This window comes from Daphnia carinata, chromosome 3, assembly GCF_022539665.2.
Source record: "Daphnia carinata strain CSIRO-1 chromosome 3, CSIRO_AGI_Dcar_HiC_V3, whole genome shotgun sequence".
Taxonomy (NCBI): Eukaryota; Metazoa; Arthropoda; class Branchiopoda; order Diplostraca; family Daphniidae; genus Daphnia; species Daphnia carinata.
Genome location: NC_081333.1, coordinates 7089132 through 7109253, shown reverse-complemented (window position 1 = coordinate 7109253; position 20122 = coordinate 7089132). Strand labels below are relative to the sequence as shown.

At 44.6% G+C, this 20122-nt stretch overlaps 1 protein-coding gene across 4 annotated transcripts in view; it reads left to right on the top strand.

Annotated features, from left to right (window-relative positions):
• The window catches only part of LOC130704499 (uncharacterized), a 65965-nt gene extending 47446 nt beyond the window's left edge, over positions 1 to 18519 (top strand). For 3 of the 4 annotated variants that reach the window (XM_059494752.1, XM_057508433.2, XM_059494753.1), the window contains 15 exons: positions 9266 to 9406; positions 9616 to 9759; positions 9845 to 10013; positions 10113 to 10226; positions 10297 to 10545; positions 10647 to 10766; positions 10828 to 10964; positions 11126 to 11345; positions 11420 to 11500; positions 12995 to 13099; positions 13163 to 13292; positions 13383 to 13543; positions 13608 to 15917; positions 15989 to 16366; positions 16435 to 18519. In XM_059494752.1, the coding sequence (XP_059350735.1) occupies positions 9266 to 9406; positions 9616 to 9759; positions 9845 to 10013; positions 10113 to 10226; positions 10297 to 10545; positions 10647 to 10766; positions 10828 to 10964; positions 11126 to 11345; positions 11420 to 11500; positions 12995 to 13099; positions 13163 to 13292; positions 13383 to 13543; positions 13608 to 15917; positions 15989 to 16366; positions 16435 to 17604 (5629 nt within the window). In that variant the 3' untranslated portion in view covers positions 17605 to 18519. Of the gene's footprint in view, positions 1 to 6211; positions 7962 to 9265; positions 9407 to 9615; positions 9760 to 9844; positions 10014 to 10112; positions 10227 to 10296; positions 10546 to 10646; positions 10767 to 10827; positions 10965 to 11125; positions 11346 to 11419; positions 11501 to 12994; positions 13100 to 13162; positions 13293 to 13382; positions 13544 to 13607; positions 15918 to 15988; positions 16367 to 16434 lie in introns of those variants that run through there. The other variant, XM_059494754.1, reaches the window with a different exon arrangement.
• The last annotated feature ends 1603 nt before the right edge of the window (positions 18520 to 20122 follow it).

Genomic DNA, 20122 nt, shown 5'->3' with positions numbered 1-20122 from the left:
CTTTGCTTCCTATCTTTTTTTTTTTTTTTTTTTTCTTTTTTTTTCATTTCACTCTTGAGCTCACCCAGGGAGTTCTCTCCTACTTGTCTGCCACCCCGGGTGTCATTAAAAGCGAATTTACTGCATCAGACAACGAGCGCACGAGCAGAGACCGTGTTAGAAGTGAGCAAGTGGGAGGGACGCAGGCGCTACTAGTTGGGAAGCATTAGCGTAACGACATGGACACTGTGGACATGTGACATAACTGAATGCCTCTTGCTATAGTCAAAGATCAAGAATCCTCATGAATCGCAACAGGGGACCTTGTTTTTTCTTTTCGTCGGCATTTTCTTTCATCCTTTTGTTTATTTTGCTCTATTTTATCCTGCGTTGGTGGTTTATCTCATGGATGTTATAAGGATCCTCGATGTCGACCACAGTGGCGTCGGTTTATTACGATATCGTTCAACATCTTGTGCTATTTCTGGATGAAGATCCGATAAATCGGAAAGCAGTCTTATTTCTTCTTATCGTATGTAATCCATAAAAGAGGATGTGCCCAGTACCCAGCTGTTCACGTAGAGGATCATGCCGGCCAGTATAAAGGACCCAGAGCGACAAGCGATGTACACTGTGGCCATTACTTGCTTTCTGTAGAGGGGATAATAATACGATTGAGGTCGAGACCAGTGGGAAGATATAGAGCCATCATCTTGTGATAGCATATGATATCATAGTGTTGATTCCTTTATCGATTGGCTTGAAGTTTTGCGGGGGGTTACATAAGCTTGGACTCTGTCCTTTGCAGGTATTCCCATAAGTTGGTTCTCCTGTTATTGTTCGATAAAAAGATGCCCTCGGTTTGCAGTAATTCCACGTCATGCATCAGCCGTCTCTCCATGTCAATTTTATTCGAAGAAATGTCAGATTGATCCACCTTCGCTGCGTGCACAGTCCTTGCATGAAAAAGAAAAGGATTTCATTTTTCGCTGCGTTGTCGATGTCGTGAATAATTTTTTTTTTCCCTTCCATGCGTGGCTATAAAAGCGGAATGAACTCGTTAGTTTTGAGCGAAGGAGCGCCAAGCAAAGATGACAGGCACTGTCAAAACCAGGTCTTCACTCGCTTGACGATATAGCAAGAAATAAAAAAAAAAACAAGAAGTTGGATTTCCAACTCTTCCTTCTTTTCTCTCGCTCGGATTTCTTTTCGATCTCTCTATTTTTCCTGGCCTCGTTTTCGGTTCCCTTTTTCTTTTTCATTTGTTTTCTCAGAAGCTCGCGGCCGCCCATGGGATTACACGCGTGTGGTAGCACATGACCGACGTGCATGAAACAGAGCGAGGGTTTGGTGTTGAATGTTATCCGCAAACGTACAGCAGGTCATCGAAAGATACTGCTGTAGTAGATGTGAGTATAGCTGCTTCTCTTGTCGATGGCCAATCCTCTAGCTACGTCCTCATGCTTTTTCTTAGTCAACAATCAAGAGCCAGACAATCGCGCTCTTCGTGACGACTTTTATTTCACCCTAGTTGCCAAAAGCAATCAACTTCTGATAGTTTAAATTGAGAAGACGACCCCGCGCCGCGCGTTGAAAGCTCATGTACCATGCAAAACATGGTGATTTTGCCTTTTTTTCTAATCAGCTCCAACTGATTGCCACGCCTGGGTCTCCGATAAAATGACTCTGAAATCAAAAATACCGAAGAGTAGGAGGGGGGGGGGGGGGAAATTGATGTCAGGACCCTGTAATTTGTGTTCATTTTTTCTTTTTTTTTCTTTGGAAATTGAATCGTCTTTGCCCCCCCTTCATTCGCCACGTTTGTGCCTTCGTGGCGACAGCATACCAACGCAATTAAGATAATGAAATTCATTAATGGCTTGGGATACGGCCTACGCATCAGCCTGCATTGATTGAGAAAATAACGCCCCCCCCCCCGTTATTTCCTCAATTCCTCCCCCCCCGGGAGGGAGCGGGGTATCCAACGTTTCAATCGAGATCGTTTGAATGTTTTTCTACTTCATTTCCATACAACATGGCAAGCCATTCCAGACGGGAATCTCGTGAGTCAGAGTTGTTCGCGCTATCTGACGTGACTGTAAAGACGTAGAATATATCCGTTAAAAAACTCGAGTTGAATTCGAGCAGAAGACGATAACGTCTGTTTACTTATTTAAGCGTAAAGTAAAGTGGGTTAGTGGCAGCACCCACGCAGCGTCTACCTACTTGTTGTTGATTTTCCAGGACGAACGGGGGAGCCCTTTATGAAAATGTGTTGTTTTCCTTAAACAGCCCTGTCGACCAATTTTACTATGCATGTAAAACGTTGCTCGCCTCTGTTCTGTGCAACTTAAAGCAACTCACTGTAGTTTACTGAAAACAGCAAGTGGAAAGGTAATAAGAAACGAAAGCAGACGTTTCAAGGGACTTGTACGTGTAACAGCCCGAAGCAACAGCGCACTTGCAGGAAATAACAAGTCCGGCTGACGGTCTTGTCTGCATCTAGGTGCTTCTTGTGTTTGTGTACGGATGACGCCATGTTTGTTGAATATACAATAAGAGGACGCCTAGTCCTTGGAGAGGTTCAAAGATTTGGGAAAGAGACGCGTTCAAGTAGATTTTTATTTTATTTTTTGCTTAGAGTTGTTGTTATTAGGGCTGTATGTATACTCGGATGTTTTGTTCCTTCTTCTTCCCCTTCTACAGCGACTTGTTATTGTATATACGCAGCGACGCTAGCGTTATTCTTGCTGACGCAACTTCCGCTCTAAAAGCTAAAATTCTGTCTACCATTTTACATGTTTTTCCTGGCGTACGGGATTGATCTATTCAATGCGTGCCATTGCGAAACCTTTTGCAACCCGACTTTGTATGGTACTTTGCGGGAATATTGCCGTCTGATGCGTGCGTACCGTGTAGCCTTATTATAAGAGATAAGCTTCATATCGATTGGTAGCTAAAGGCTCAGCGGCTTGGAAGTTCGAACAGGAATCCTAGCAAGTAAATCAAATCAAGTTTGCATGGGTTGACCATGACACGAAAAAGATTCAATCAAGTCACGCCCCCGATACCTTTTTTTTTAACAGCTTGCTTGCGATTTATGTGTGGTACAACTAAATTTGTGATGAGCCGTCTTGTTCCGCCCGTCTTCTTTCTTCCTTCTTCAGACGATGTCAGTTATTATCGATTCGTTCTGAGAATTCATTCATACAACGCCTGATCGGCATTAGCTATAAAACATCTACATCATTCACATAATCCGGTACTTCTTTCCTTTCTTTCTGCCCATTCGTCTCGGTCCCATTGACTTCTTTTTTAAGGCAATGTTCTTTTCATCTTCTGCAAATATATTTTCATCTATAGAGCATATAGACATGACTGGCGGGCCGCAAAAGGTCGAAAGCAAACACTGTCTTCCGTTCATTCTTCTCTTCCCGTATGGATTTGCTCGTATGTTTACCTCTTTATGAAACTTTCACAGGAAAAAAAGGGAACTTCTTGGCCAGTCCTTGTACTTGTGACCGAGAACACTACCGGTGTAGTAGATATTTATGTGTAGGACTAAAGGCCTAGAACGGCAAAGACATAAACATTCGTGTCCGCCATATCACTGTCGGTTTCCGCCCACGTTCTTTTTCCCTTCTCCTGTGCTATACCCTCAACAAAAGAAAAAAAAGCATATAAATAAAAGCTCATATGAATAGTTGGAATGGCAATCGCTGAGTGCGCCAATGGCATTTTGATGTCAACCGCGGGATCAATCCTTTTAATGGTAGAAATCGAGTCGGCCACGGTGATCTCGACACCAGATCGTCAAAACCTTTTATTTAAGTACGTACTGTATATCACAATATCGTTTGCGCTAACAGTATGGTACATCGGTTTATTGCGGAGAACTGAGGCGAAAGAGTAGGTGGAACGTAGAAAATTGCGTAAACGTGAGTAGAGAAAGGGCGCTTCAGAATTAACATTGATATGCGAAAACTGTGCTTTTCATATATAGCCAGAGCTGGCAGTGCCTTGGCGACGTGCTTTTACTGGCCAAACGAGGTCACTATCGTTTCTATTCTCCCACAACCATTGCTCCGTTTCAAAGAAATCTCCCGATCCTCAAACCTGTTAGACGATCGAGTGCAATGGTTTTTTTTTTGTACGTATTCACAAGAAAAATTGCCAACAAGATGTGCTGGGCTTTAAAGCTTCAGCACTGCCAATAGGCTACGGCCGTCTGGGAAGGCGATGGCTTGCGTTTGCCAATGTAATAACTCGTATATTAGACACGGATATTGCCGCCGCCGCTGCCTCGATATGATCGATAAACACCCATGCGCTCAGTGCTAAGGTATACCTGCAAAGGGCGCTGCGGTGCCGATGTTGTTGTTCACGACCTGCTCGATTGTATGCCGACTGGATGCCATTGCTATTTCGTGCCACTGTAGGCCGCTTCCGCGCATGCCAGACGCACGGCCGAAAGAAAAAACAAACCTACGTCTTTATATATATATATATATACTGCTTAACGGTATGCACGCATAGGATATATACGTGCGAGAGGTTGTATAAGTGTAATAAATCTCTTTACAGGCGATTATTTCGTTTTCTCCCGTTTCAAGCTTATTAGCATACTACACGGTTTGCTTTGACTTTCGGAGCGGTTCCACTTTTTTTTTCCAAATTTTCTATTTTCTTTACCGTTCTACGGGCTATCCTTATTTTTTTTCCCCAATTTCTCCGTTTTTATGTTCGTCTGTCGTCTTTGCCGTATACACAAACCCCTAAAGACAAACATCAGAAGAGAAAACAAAAAGGGAAAATTTTCACACTGTCGAGTGTGAACGCGCTGGCACCGAGGGTATGGGTTATTTCGTCCATATGTCTACCGTCTATGTGGATATAAATAAAACTCCGTCGGTTACCAAAGAGTCAAAAGTGAATCAGGATAGAGGGAAGTCCAAACCAACCAGTTGCAGGCCTAGATGGGCTCTTTGAATCCTTCGCAGCTGTATATTTACACACCGCAACCTCTCATTTCTTTCCCTCTTCTATCCTTCTTCTCTCCCCCTTCTTCTTTTTCTTTTTTCCTTTTTATTCCCTTCATCTCTCGTTTCCCGACACTTTTCGGGCGTCGCCATCGCTGACGTCGAATTCCCCGTGTGGCCAGTGCGCCGTGTTCGCTTTGCCGATTCAGTCAGTCGTCGTCCTTCGTCGAGTGCTCGACTTCGTTTCGTTGATCCGCTTTTCTCTTGCTCTCTGCTCACGTTCCTTTTCATCCCCACTGGTATCGTTTTTTTTTTCATCCATGCGTCATATATTTTTGGGCATTGCCAAGGCACAATCAAAAAGCAAAAAAATATACACAAAAACGTGAGAGAACCAACAGGATCTTATTTACCACTTGGCCCTTGATCTCTGCCTCGTTCTTCGTGTACTCTCGTTGCCCTGATGCCTGAAACCGAGATCGACTTGCCCGTTGGATCGGTTACCGAAGCGGATGTTTTGATTAACGTCGCGGAATCAATCAAACTTGACTCTATCGACATTTCCCACTTCAGCATTTGTGCGCACGTATCCCGACGTCTCAAATCAGTTCCGCATTCTATTCGGACGGACCGTCGCTGTTCAGATGGAAACGATTTGCGTGTGAAAAAAAGCGGAAACAAACATTGGCTGGCGAAATTCGACTAACGAGCGCTAGAAACTCGTCGCATTGTTGGCGTTTGATTGCGTGCTTCATTGTCATCGATGTTAATAATCCCCATTTCTCTTTTTGCTACAAGAATTTCGCTCTTCTCCATTTGCTTTCTCGCTTTCGTTACTCCGTTCGAAAATGTGTCTAAAACAATGGAAATAAAATGAAAGCGCGGTCCTTTCTGCACTTCGGCTTATCAATGAATGTTGAAAGGTTTCATCCGTTGGTCTCTTTCCGTCTACCGAAGCCGTTCGACGACTCATCCGTGGCGATGATCCTCCTTGTCCCTTCCGCCTCATTCTCGCTCGCATGACTCTCTGCATGACAACACAGTTACTACATTCTGTGTCGTTTTGCGCTGACGCGTAAAGGAAGAGCCTCGGATTTCGTTGTTTTCACACTCTTTCCCTGTTTGCGCTTCATTGACGTCTGGCCATTTTTCTCTCCTTAAAAATAATTCGAATCAAAGGCCATTTGTTTGCGGCGGGTTTCACCAAGCCGTTTTTACGATAACGTCGACATTACCAGTTTCTATTGTTTCTGTTCGAGACGAAACTTGCGATATATTTTGGGTAGTCATAGCGATCGGCTTCCTGATTGGGATTTTCCTTCGAGTGGCCCAATCGGGTTTGCAAGACTGTACCCAGCACGGCGAGGAAAGCACGCCGCGTTACAACAATAGCCAACCACAAACTGCAATCGTTTTTGTTTTCCGCCCTCTCTAGGGTACAAGTGCGTCCGCTCTCGTTTTTTTTTCTCCTCGTCTTCCACGTAACTTGGCAAATGCTTGTTTTCAATGCCTGCTCGTTACTTGGCGTGCTAGACTGACAGACCGAAGAGGAGTGAAAAAAAAAAATCATACCCTAGACCCGTTGGCAACGCTACAAACAAAAAGTCCTGCGTCATTAGCGTCTCTGGCGGAAATCCCTTCGGACCAACCGCCGTGTGACTACTGTTTTTATTTGTTTTGTTTATCCGTCCTTATTTTGGGGCACTTACAGTCCGCCTCCTTTTCACCTTCTTCCATCCCTTTGAAGAAGAAGAAGAAAACGTCTCGCTCGACTTGGACCGTGTCTTGTTTCATTGGCCCATTCTATAGAGAGCGTTAAAAGGAAAAGAAAGGGCAGGAATAAAGTAAAAGCGAGTGTGATAAAAGAAAAGCAAGAAAAAAAAAAAATAAGAGCACTCTTTTAAAAAAAAGTACTGGTCAGTATGTGCCATTTCGATATAGTAGATTTTGGTGTTCAAGTGCGCCGTGTCTCCCGCTCGTCGTGCCCGGAGTGAGTCCTCAGTGCGTGGATATTGAGTGCCAAGTGGGCCAGAATAGAACACGGTACGGAAACAAGAGGAGGAAAAAAAAAAGAACAGAGGGAAGTGGAAGAAGCGAATCCAATCTCTTTGCTTCCGGCTTGGCGTGACGATTTGTCAAGAGAGCCAACCATCGTTATCCTTGCACTAGCAAAGCGAAGGTGTGCAAGGATCGACCGTAGAAAAGCGCCCACCAACAACACACACAAAAAAAAGCTATTTCTATCCCACGGCAGTTCATCATCAAAACGAAGGAAGAAATGTGTCAGTGTTTCTTTGCTCGTGCAAGCCCTTCGAGATGTCCAGTGTCTTTTGATGGACTGTTGCAACGCAGAGCAACTGCAGTGCCATAAGCGCAACCACATCGGATCTAACCAAAAGAAAGAGAAAGGCATGACAAATGTTTTGAGGAGAAAGCAGTCTTTTGAGGGCATTCGTCATCGCCGTTTATCTGACATGGACCGTGCGTGACTCGATGAAGTGCCAACAGCAGTGAACGATGCTGCTTGAAACACAAGAAAGGAAGAGAAACGAACAGTACAACTCTCCCAATTTAAGAGAAAAAAAAAAACAGGGGGAAAAAATTGAAACACTATTTTTGTGCATCGGTTGTTGTTTCTGTTCAAGATTTCGCCTGACGAGGGATTGAGTATCAAAATCCCGCTCCAATGCTTTGTGAAGCGTGTAGACGCCGGAGAAAAAAACTAGAGCAATTCACGTGAATCTGAAGCTGCAGTCGAGTGCGAGAATAGACTGAAAGAGAAACTGACGACAGAGTGGCGGGAGCTGTGGTATTCAAAAAATATATGTAATTTTTTGAAATCTTGCATCTAACGAACCAAAAAATTAAAGGAAAAGCTCAAGTGAAGAGAAAGTTATAAGTGAACTCCGGGAATTTAAAAAAAAACGCGATGGCGGCCAACAGTTTGCGCGTCTTCTTTCAGAGTTTGCTCTCGGGACCTATTCAGCCAATTCATCAAAAACGGTAGACAAACTTCCTGTCTATCCTTGTATAATATCGTCCCTAATCGCCAAACCCCAAGTGAAAAGCGTTTCCCTTGTGCTGTGTACCGCATAGCGAGTATCCTTCTTTCACTCTCTTTGCCTTCACGAGAATTTTTTTTAAACCTGAATTCCGACCATGAGTTAAATTTGGATGTTAAACTTGAGCTTTAGAAAAGGATAAATTAGTTATTTCTTTTTTTTTTTTCTCCCTGGCTACCGCTTGTTTAATTTAGTCACGAATCAATCAGCAAGTGTACCGAGCCATAACGGTTCTCTAACGAATGTGCACGTTACAAGTATATAAACGTAACGGGCATGGCTGCCAACGTCGTAAACGTTGGAAACAAAACAGAGGGTCTAGGGAGGAATATAAATAGAGAACGTGAACGTCTCGCAATGATGTTTCCCTTTCGATCACTAGGCTCGTGGCCCTTTTGAATGTACACTCTAAGCAAATAAAAAGCAATTATTTCATTTCTGTTGGCTCTGTTTCGCTCAATTTGTCGACCAATTTTACATGCGTTTACGTCATTTGTTTTGTGTCTAGATGAATGTGTTGCCATCGCCCATTACCTCTCCAGAGAATCTGAAAAACGTCCAACTTTCGTTGCGACTAAGTTTTTCTGTTGTATCTGTTTGCTGCTGTTTGTCTTTTATCCCTTTTCTCTATTTTGAATTTTCGTATTTCATCCTGTATCGTGTTCGCAATCTTTTCGTTGATTTTCCTTTGCGACTAAAACGAAGATATCCGTAAGATTCTTCTTCCTATGTTTTTCTTTTGAAACGTGGGACTTGACGATCCTAATGTCTGGCGTCTCTTTCAACGATTCATAAAACTTCATTACGCGCCAGGCGGTTATATTAGCTTCTCGTCCGACGCTCTGCCACGACGCCCGCACGTGTTGTGGCCGTTAGGGAACCCTTTCTGTCTTACTCGTGTCGTTACCACGACGCGTGGCAACCTAAAAGGCCTATGGCATAGCAGGGCCTATAGTATTGGTCCATTTCTGTCTTGATTGAGATCAACGACGTTGACTATGAGTTTATGACGCAACATGAGCCAAAATTGGATTGTTTAGTTTCCTCTCCAGTTATCCGATGTATGCAGCTAATGAGAAAGGATCATATCCTAAGTTAATAAGAAAAATCGTGATGGAATCGGCTGTGAGAAACGGGATGCGTCACCAATATCACTTCTATTTTCTTTCCTTTTTTGCTACCTTGATCTCGATGAACATTCGAAACTCATTCGTTCCCCGTTTTCTTTTCTATTTCTCGTTACAGTCACATCAATCAGACGTCGTCTTGGCTACCCCCAATCGACAATTGGAATGGCAGCATCCAGGCTGGAGCCGGCGGAGGGATGTCGCTGCCCTATGGCTGGGAGGCAGCTACCGACCGAGAGGGCAAAGCCTACTTCATCAAGTGAGTAATTCGACAATTGGACAATTGGATCGATAAGTCTCGGATTAGCGACGGTCGACACAGCCACACTGATAGGAATTACAAATTCGATTATCTTACAATTGCCCGTCGGCTGTGTGGATCTGTGGAGTGTTCCGTCTACTTCTCTTGATCGTTCAGTCTTTGTGTTGCCATGTATTCACGACTTCTTTTATTCTTTTTTTTTATAGCCATTTGAACAAAACGACAACGTACGAGGATCCGCGCAAGGATTGGGGAGAAGAACCGCCTCAACCGCGCGAGGTCGAACTCTCTCGCCATCCAGAACTCGGTTTCGGTTTCGTGGCCGGCAGCGAAAAGCCGGTCATCGTCAGGTACACTTTCGTAACGATTTGGTTCCTTTACATATTGATTGGCAAACGATTTTAAAATAACCATGCACTCATGTTTATTTTGTAGGTTCGTGACAGAAGGTGGTCCGAGTGTTGACAAATTGCTGCCGGGCGATCAAATTTGGAGGATCAACGGAGAAGACGTCAAACACGCGCCACGCGATCATGTCATTCAGTTGGTCCGCTCTTGCAAGGAAACGGTCCATCTTGCCGTTTGTCAACCGCCGTTGGATAATGTAAACCTCGCATTTCTTTTCCTTTTACTCACTTACGGGATTTTAAATATTTTTCTTTTTATCCTTTTTCTTTTTTTTTTTTTTGTTTCTGGTTTCCAGTCGACACGCAAATCCGCTCTGCTCAGTGCCGCAAAGAAAGCCAAACTCAGAAATAATCCGTCTCGCGTTCGCTTTGCCGAAGGCGTGGTTATTAATGGCACCACGTTACCACTGGTAAAATCCGCTTTTTTTTCCCCATTTCCTTCCAGCTGTTTCCGCTCATCTTGATTTTCCGTTTTTGCAGAGCCAGTCGCTGAGCAAAGAAGAGCCGTGCGCTCCGCTGATGCCCAATGTCATGAAGGTCTACCTGGAGAACGGACAGACCAAGTCTTTCAAGTATGACTCGGCCACGACCGTCTCCGACGTCCTCAACTCGCTCCAGCAGAAACTCGGCTTCAAGTCGATGGATCACTTTTCCCTATGCGTCGAGCACGTCAAGAGCATACGCAAGAATAAACTGACGCTCCTCGATCCAGCCGAGTCGCTCGCATGGGTACGTCCACAATTTTTTAAGAGTTGCCGCATCATCATTCGGCTTTGTTTTTAGAACGGTCACGGCATGTTTCAATTTTTATTTCGCGTTCTGATTTCCAGATTGCTGCTCGACCTGGAGCCCATAATCTGCGCTGCATGTTGCGAATAGCGTTTCTGCCGAAGGACGCCTACGACTTACTTCGGAAAGATACCGGAAGTTTTGAATACCTCTTCACACAAGTATGTCCTTTGCGATCGTCGTCTAATATTATCAACAAATTAAATACCATTATCTTTGCAGTGCTGCAATGATGTGGTTCAGGAGAGGTTCGCTCCAGAGCTCAAGTACGATATCGCCTTGCGAATCGCGGCGCTTCACATGTACCAACACGCCTTGACGAACAAGATGCAGGGAAAGCTCACCATCAAAAACATTGAGTAAGTAATTTTAGTTGCTTGTTGCATATTGTCCTATCCTCTTTCGCAATCAGTATTCAGCAACCGTTAGTTCGTTTTCAGTAATGGGCAGCTGTAATTAAATCTTGTTAAATTTCCCTTTGCTCGATTCCTTCACTATTTGACTATGCGTGATTCAACAGGCGCGAATACGGGCTGGAGCGCTTTGTACCCACATCGCTGGTCGAGGCGATGAAACGCAAAGAGCTGCGCAAATTGCTGTCGCACTTTTTCAAAGTCAATCAACAGCTGACGGCGCCTGGGCAGAAACAGTTGACAATCCTACAGGCCAAGCTGCACTACCTCAAAATCATTGCCGAACTGCCCAGCTATGGCGCAAAGTGTTTCTCCACCAACTTCAAGGTAAGTTCGCAGTATCCCTTCTATCCCCATTTTTTCAGTTTTTTTCACGGTTTTTCTCTTTGTGTTCTATCTAGTCGGATTCAAACGTTGAAACTGTGATACTGGTTAGCCCGAAGTTTGGCGTTAGTCAAATATCTGGAATGCGGAGCAGTGCGGTGAGTTGGAAATTTCTTTTTACACCTTAGATGTTGTCTAAACGATGTGGCTGTTCCAGCATCGTGTACCGTAACAGATATCGTGAAATTTCTTATGTTCTGGCCATCTTTAGTGAGCCGAAACTCTTAACGTTTGAGAACGCGAGCTCTCTTGGCATCTTTATCGACCTACTCCATAGCCATGGGGAGAGAGCGAGGCGGAGAAAATGGGTTTAGGCACCACTGTCTCTGTGAGGGTAAAAAAAAAAAATAAAAAAAAAGAGAAATTCCAGGTCTTCAATAGACGAGAGCGTTAGCCGACCCCCCTGTTTGCCGTGGAATTTGTTTGTTTAGTTTTGTTGTGTGTGTGTGAAGAATGGGATGGGAGGGCGGGTGAAAGCGGTAACTTGCGACAACCACATCTTTCATCTGACGGCTTGACAGATCGAAGAAGAAAGACAACTATGTGTAGCGGGAGCACGAGCCAAAAGTTCTGTTAAACGTCTTCCGTGTTCTTGTCAGGATGGTAAAGTGAAAAAGGATTCTCGTGAAAAATGCATCAGTCTCGATGCCTGATGTTCGACAGCGTCAAGCCCTGTCGGTTTCGATTGCCATCCAATCCCGTTTGGCCGCCCGATGGCTTCGAATAGAAATGAAGACAGACGAATGAGAATCCCGCCTATAGTCTTTTGTAGATTTGTCTTTGAGCTCACGTGTGTTTGTATGTGTACGCGTATGTGTGTGGAGGCAGAGTGGATCGTGACGGATTGATGGTCGGTGCTTAATGGAGTGCTGCAGCCGGTCTGATTGTCAGAGCTGAGGCAGAGGGGGGAGAAAGACGAATGTTTTGGTAACAGCCGGCTCCCGGCATTCGAAAAAGTTTGTGTTGTCTCTTTCCATACCATTTCTCTTGTCGGACTGCAATTGTACATCGATTAGTTCAAGGTTTTTTTGCCAAACTGTTTGCATCGAAATTTTACACAAAGTAAATCTGAGGAAACACAAATCAAATCGAATGCTAGTTCTAATCAAAGATTAGCTAAATTAATGGGCTTTTTGAAAATACTTCCTTCATTTTAAGTGTTGTACAACTATTTGCAAGTAAGGCCCCAACAAATTCAGGTTATTTCCTTTTAAACTTTGGTTTGCTTTGAATTGAATTCGAGTTGGAATGGTGAGCAAGGATAAATGAAAGAAATGGTTGTCTACGCTCCTCACGCGTCATCACTGCGAATTATCTACCAAGAACTTTAAATACTTGGAAAACTTCAGTGGGCGTTGCTAAGTGAGATAGTACATGTCTTTTGGTCATTGATAAAGAGTAGAAATTGTCGAAAACTGTGGTGAGGGGGCCTATGTTCGTTTCCATATCATTTCCCGTCCAAGCTAGCTATTGGCGTGAAATGTGAGAGAAATACCATTGCACTTAACTTTGGCGACTTAGTCGCAAACTTGTAACTACCCAACTTCGTGACTGAAACCTTAATGGATTTTAAATTTTTTTTTCGCTTTTAGCCTTTGACGCTGTGTAACGTCGAAGACATCACCTCTCTGAATGTGAGACGTGAGGACGAGTTAATACAGTACGTTGAAATCCGTTTGAAAGATCCTGATAAGGAGGTAAGATTACTGCGTTCCACTCGTGTTAACACGAACAAGAAATTGATTTACTACGTTTCGTAGACTTTGCTCTTAAGCCTGGAGGAACGTGACGCCGAAGAGATCATCCTCGTTTTGCGTGGGTATCATAAATTGGCCACTGATCGCGTCTTGCCCGTCCATAGAGAGAGAAGCCGATGGACCCAAGATTCCGGTAAGTTAACTGACTGAAAATGGCTGCGAAGAAATCCGCAATCGACCATGGCTGTGTGCTTTAATTCTACTATACCAATTTTTTAAACAGCGCCACCGTATCACACGAGGCACACAGTACTTCCTTCTCCATGGAGCTTTGTTGAACAACCGCCTGCTTCATGCGGTGCATCCGAACCTGAAGAAAAACTAGTTCGTTACGCCGATTTGTCGGTACCACCTCCATATCACCCTCCACCGCAAGGCTTCCAGGTATTTTGAATTCAGAAGGCTTTCGGGTCGACGTTTGCAACTACTATCTTCAAATTTTTCTTAGCTACCCAACAATCGCTACCCTTGCGCTGGTGAACACGACGAGGGAGCCATCGGTGAAAGAGAATTCGATGATCCATTCGATCCAACTGCGACTTACGATAGTCCACGCGCTCTTCGAGGCGTGTCGTTAGCCCTGTGTCCACAGCAAAATAATAAGGTTGACAGCAATATGAATAAGCCACTGCCCAACAACAATGTTGATGCTGCTGGAGCAACGGCTGCGATGAAGAACCGCATGCCAGTCTTGACATCGGTCTCGTCACGTGAGATGCCAGCTGCCCGTCGAGTTTCTACGCTGGAGACGGCAGTTCCCAGTCACAAACTAGGGTTTGACATGCCCAGCGTCGTATCGATGGAAATTTTAGAATCCCAGCAGCAACAGACGGAACTGCTTGTCCAGCAATTAGCTGACTGCTCGGAGGCTCGTAACGATGCAGTCATTCAACGTGTTTCAGAGCTTAAACGTTTGGTGGAAGACGCTGAACAGTACCTGACGGGCGGCGGGGATCGAGCGAGTCGAGTCTCTGACGTTGAGACTTCCAGCCTCTTGTCAGACATGTCACAGCTATCGAAAACTGAGTCGGATCAGTCAGGTAGCGGTGCCGGCGCTGGATACGGCCGGCTCCGTCACAGCGATTCGCTCCTGCTTTTAACACAGGGACAGAAACAACTATCATTGCCAGACAATTCAACGATCTTGTTGGATGCTGCGGATCACGCGTCCAGTAGCGACACGGATTCCGTCAGTACGACGCCCAATCAGACGCCAACTCACAGTCCGTCTCAGCGGCCCAAATCCGCTGAAGCCCTGAAAAACGGCCCGCCATCTAGGCCGCCTTCGATGCTCAAACCGAGCGATTCCAGCTTCGGTCTACACAGTCCGGACGTCATCCCGAACGTGGCCGGACACGAAGAGAAGGATCTAGAAGGTCTACTTCGTCGTCTACAGGACGACCTTCCATTAGCCGAAGGATCGCTCATCTACCTCGATCCGGATATCATCGATCTGACCATGATTCCGCCGCCCATCACTCCAGAAGAGGACGGACTGAAAATGAAGTTCCCAGCTACTATCAACGAACCACCGACACCTTTCGCCGATCGCGATTCGCTGGAGAACGAGCTGGCCGCCATGAAATCGACGCCGTCTGCAGCTGCTCGTGGCCGTCCTTCACCATCCGATCTTGGAGAATTACAAGATTTGACGGATTTGGCTCAATGGGCTGATGTCGTCTCTGATTCATCGTGTCTCAACAGCAGCCAGGAGAGAGACTTCCATGACTCGGAAGACAAATTTTCACTGAGCGGCGTCAGCACTCGCTCGGTTAGTTCGCTAGCCAGCTCAGTCCGTGCTGGATCCACGTCTAGCTTGTCAGTCCAGACGTTGACGGAGAGCAAGAGGCGATGGATAGCAGACGAGAAGCGAAAACATTTGACAGCCAATCCTGATTTGGACAAGTTCCTATCTACGGTAGCCGTACCTTTACCTCCAGTTGGCGGCACCAAATCTTCGTCTCAAGCTGGATCGGGTGATTTCAGCAACGACGACTTATCTGCGTACATCATTCCACCACCGCCGGCGAATGCCAGCAATTCGTCTAATAATGGACTCGTCATATTGCAGAAGCTCTACGCTGCACGTGAAGGCATTTTCCAGGTAATGAGAGAAGAGCCTCCTTCCGGTGTAAACAGCGTCCAGCAAAGCGCAAAGAACTTTGACGAAAAAGATCGAGTCATGGTGGAAATGAAAGTGCGCTTCGAACAGCGAGAGCCTAACCATGGAGTCTCGCCGAAAATAGGAGAGATGCAACGTTTACTGACATCCTCAAATAACACAACAGCCGTTACGGAAACCGTAACTGTGACAACGGCAAGTTCGAATGTTGCGTCTACCAAAGGCACAACGCCAGACCTTAGTCCGGCTTCTAGCCACTCGTCCGGTTACGGATCACTCAAGTCAATTGCTGACTGCTCTAGTAACCCACCACCTGAATTACCTGCCCGTCAGCCAGCAGGCCAGTTCAGTCCGCGAAAGAATGGATTCACCAATTTCAAAATGCCCGCGCTTAATCCGTTGAACGGTGCTCTTAAAGCACCAGGTTACGGACCCAATTTCAGGTCTACTTTTATCGACGATGATGACGAAGACGACGAAACCATCCCTCCCCCACCGCCGCCACCAAGAAATCCCATTCCAAGAATGATTATAGCCGCCGCTGCAGCTGCCAATGCTCGCCTTTCGACGCCCGGAAAAGGATCCGAAAGCGCAACTGTTCCGCCTCCGGGCCTCTTGACAAAATCTTCGTCTCAGGTATTTATTAAATACAAAAATGGATGAGTAAAATTCACTCACTAACACTGGAATACCAATGTAAAATATAGGGTGACCTATTGGGACGTATTTCCGTAAAGACACCCTCATCCGGCCGGATGAGCGATACTCATCGCTTACGGATGGAAGAAATGGGCTCCAGCGGCGTTGCTGGAGTCAAGGGCATGTCAGCGTCTACGGAAAGCATCTCAACCGTGCACAAGAACGGACAAAGTGGCACTTCGTCGCCTTCCAAGTTGAGCATGGCGTCCAGCAGTGATTCTATCGGTTCCAACGCCAGCGTGGCGACCGTCAAAAATGCCCCAAGCAATTTTATTACTGGAATTTCAGTTACATCAATAAAGGAATCAGACAGCACACCTCCATTGCCTCCACGTAACAGCCCAACGCGAGTAGTGATTCCAAAGCTGCCTGTCACCCCCCAAATCGTAAGTCATTTGTTTTCGTTTTTATTTTTACCATACTTTATCTCTTACGCCTCTTTATCATTCCTCAGGAATCAACAACAAAAAGCGCAATCGTTAATCGAGTGGCTCGTCCCAGCGTAGATTCAAGATCCACACCCACTACGGCAAATGTTTTACCAAGTCAAAGACCCCCTGCTTTGCCATCCCGTCTTCGCAAGCCTCCGGTGACAAGCTCGGTAACCAGTCCACAGAAACCAACACCACCTTCGGTCCAGATGGCGACGACCAGCACTAACGGCCCATCCGGGACCCGTACGACGGTAACCAAAGCAGCAGCGCCACCTCCGCCCCCGATCAAATCGACACCAAGTCCTTCAAGTCCCAGTCATTACGCAGTACCCGGTGTCATGAAGCCGTTAAATGAAAGTCCAGCCAAACATTCGGAATATCAGGTTCCCGTTGTATCGCGTGTAACAAGAACAACGATGGCACCTCCACCTCCATCTGATAGCAGCCGCGTGAGCCAACCGGGAGCTCCATTAAGCACCAGTAGCCCGAAGCTGGGAGCGCGGACTAATGCTAGTATTGGAAACAATGTCATTAGTTTGAACATTCGAGTAGAGGGGAAAGGCACGCCTGGTCAGGATTTACCAACGTGGACGAATAGCAGCCCAAACCACCGCAAATCGGGAAATAGTGGTGCCGTGTTACCGGAGAGAGATAATGGATCACTGGATTCGGGAAGCTTTGAACAAGACTCTTTGGATGGCAGCACAGATTTCGACCTCACTACCCTCATCAGTCAGTCGGAACAGGCAGTCAGTCGCGTCATTTCACGGCTAGCCGTTCCTCCGGTAGCTAAGGCCGAACAAGTTCATTTGCAGGGAGAAGAAGACTTGAGTCAGATGGAAGCAGCCCGGGATAGATTAATTAACGAATCGCGTCAGTTTGTCACCGCTTCGAAAATGTTTGTCAAGAGTGTTACCGATTCACCTCAGACGATGGCCGTTTGTCTGTCCCAGTGCGTCGTACTCGTCGAGCGCATGGGTTTGGCCGTCGAGGATGTGTCCCAACGGGAGCAAAACCGCGATTTGCCTCCAAAAGTCCGTGACGTAGCCCGAGCCTTTCTACACACGCTCAAGGCAGCCGCCGAAGCGTCCGGACAGGGTGTTAGTGACCCGAGCATGGGCCGTCTTATGGGTAAGGCCACCGCTTTGGCCGGCGTCCTTACTATTCTGATGCGCTCCTTACGCCCGTGAACATTAAACTCCTTTGCCCTGAGCTAATTAATGCGTAAACGGTGACAATCACAAACCCGCGTTTGTTAGTACATCGACCTGCTTCGTGTGCTTCGAACACAAAACTTCTCCGGTACAACTGTAATTGTAATGAGTCACACTTAGATTGACAGTCATTACTGGAATTTCTGTAAAGTTTCTGGTGGGGATGGTTCTCGTTCGTGATGTCTAATAACGAAATCCCTAAAATAATCTCGCTAAAATCACCAACTTACTCCCAAGCGATTAGAGGTCTGCTGTGTCGTACGAGTCTAATTATTTTATTTTGTATTTGATTACCTTTTGATTCCTGACTCCTGCCGTGAATATATTGTGTCCCGTGCTGTGGTTTTGCTATTTGTCGACATCGTTCAACCCCATTCTTAAAAAAAAAAACAGAACAAAAAAAAAAACTTGTTTTACGCTAGTCGCCAAAAACGTTTCCGATCGGATTTTCCTCGAAAACAGGCAACAAGCAACCGGACAAAAGTCGAATCGTCTCGTGTTTTAAAATAAAAATATAGTATCATTATTGGCATTGCGATTTTCTATCGTGTGTCAAATTCGAGAAATTAGTATTCTTTGCTAAGACGTTGGCGACATCGGGTGTTTTTCGTTGTTCCGTCAATCACCAAATGCTATTTCACTGTTGTTAACAGAAAAAAACGATGTCCATATATGTTAGTTATATTCATCTTTTTTACCACTTTATCTTGCATAATATAACAAAAGTAAACTCTGCTGCTTATGTGCAGTGGAATTGTCGAAATATATTTCATATGTAGGAGTTTCAATGATATTACGCTTTGCCACTCTTACCTTTTTTCATCAAATTACACTCTGACCTTCCTTTTCTGTAAAGAAGAGAAAATGTAAATAAACGATGAAAACATGGGATGGCTTAGTTTTAGCTCATTTTTCTGTTGGATACCAGGAGAAAGCTTTGATGCAAATTCACCGACATCTAATGATTCTTTCCAATAATAAAAGCATCACTTATTTGGAAACCGAACTACATTCTCCTGCTTTCGATCTTTCCAGTTAACGTTGAACCAAAATGATGTGATTTTCTAGCAATATATTGGTTTTTAAAAATAAGTAGAAAACCTTTGGCCCTACTTTTAAGCCCGACAAACAAAAACAAGCCCGACTTTTGTTGCGAACGACATTTTTCGGTGAAAGAGAAGACCAAAACATAAATGCCCATGATCTTGTATTACAGATAAAGGCTAAGGCATCTGCATAGAAAGGTAATAGTCTTTCATTCAATTTCCATAAGAGTAAGGAGACATAATTAATTGAATTGTAAGTGTTCATAACAACACTGGTGAGAAAAAAAGTAAAAATGTCACACGCCATATGAAATAATTTTCTATTATTGTTATACAAGTGTCCATATGATGCTTCCGCATGACGTCGGGATAAATTCTACAATGAAATGTAATTCATGTGCTCTATTGTGCTGTAGCACGACAGCGCTGTACCGTGCTGGCACGCCAGCACTTTGGATTTTTCTTTTTTTCATAAATTTCTGATTTCATGAAAATAGGAAGTCAAATTGCGGGATTTTCATTGATTTTCAATCAAAACTACATTTGTTCATTGCTAAATTGTACCATTTGGGAAAAATAAAAAATTTGTAGAAAAGTCGGCCATAGTTTGTCAGGCTTATTTTGTCGGGCTTATTTTCAAGTCCAACAATTTGATGAAAAAATATCCCACTGGGCATTCTAAAATAAGTTGAACATAACGTGCAATCAGTGTACGTTCGATTATTCTGCGTGATTAATTTTCCCCCAGGCTATAGAACACTTTGGGAATACCAGAAACCCCCCACTTCCCATTTTTTGTCAAAATCGGCAAAAAACGACATCTCTCGGAATTCGATAAAAATCACGTGGCATGGTCAAAATTGAATGGTCGATTAATGCTTTTCTCGTTAAACCATCCATCTTCAAAATAAACTAAAAAAATGTGCCAAACATTTTACACAATGCTAGCGATTTTTTTGTTTTTTTGGTATAGTTCAAAAACTATAAGGTCAATCGAAAAACAAACTTGATTTCCGTGATCAGCATTCAATTCTTTATCGAAATCATGTACTTTAAGCCAAATTTGAAATTTGGCCAAAAATGAAAAAGTGAGAAGGCTATAGCCTTCCCACTTTTGTCAAAATCGGCAAAAAACGACATCTCTCGGAATTCGATAAAAATCACGTGGCATAGTCAAAATTGAACGCTGAGTTCGATTATGTTACTGCTTTTCTCGTTAAACCATCCATCTTCAAAATAAACTAAAAAATGTGCCAAACATTTTACACAATGCTAGCGATTTTTTTGTTTTTTTGGTATAATTCAAAAACTATAAGGTCAATCGAAAAACAAACTTGATTTCCGTAATCAGCGTTCAATTCTCTATCGAAATCATGTACTTTAAGCCAAATTTGAAATTTGGCCAAAAATGAAAAAGTGAGAAGGCTATAGCCTTCCCACTTTTGTCA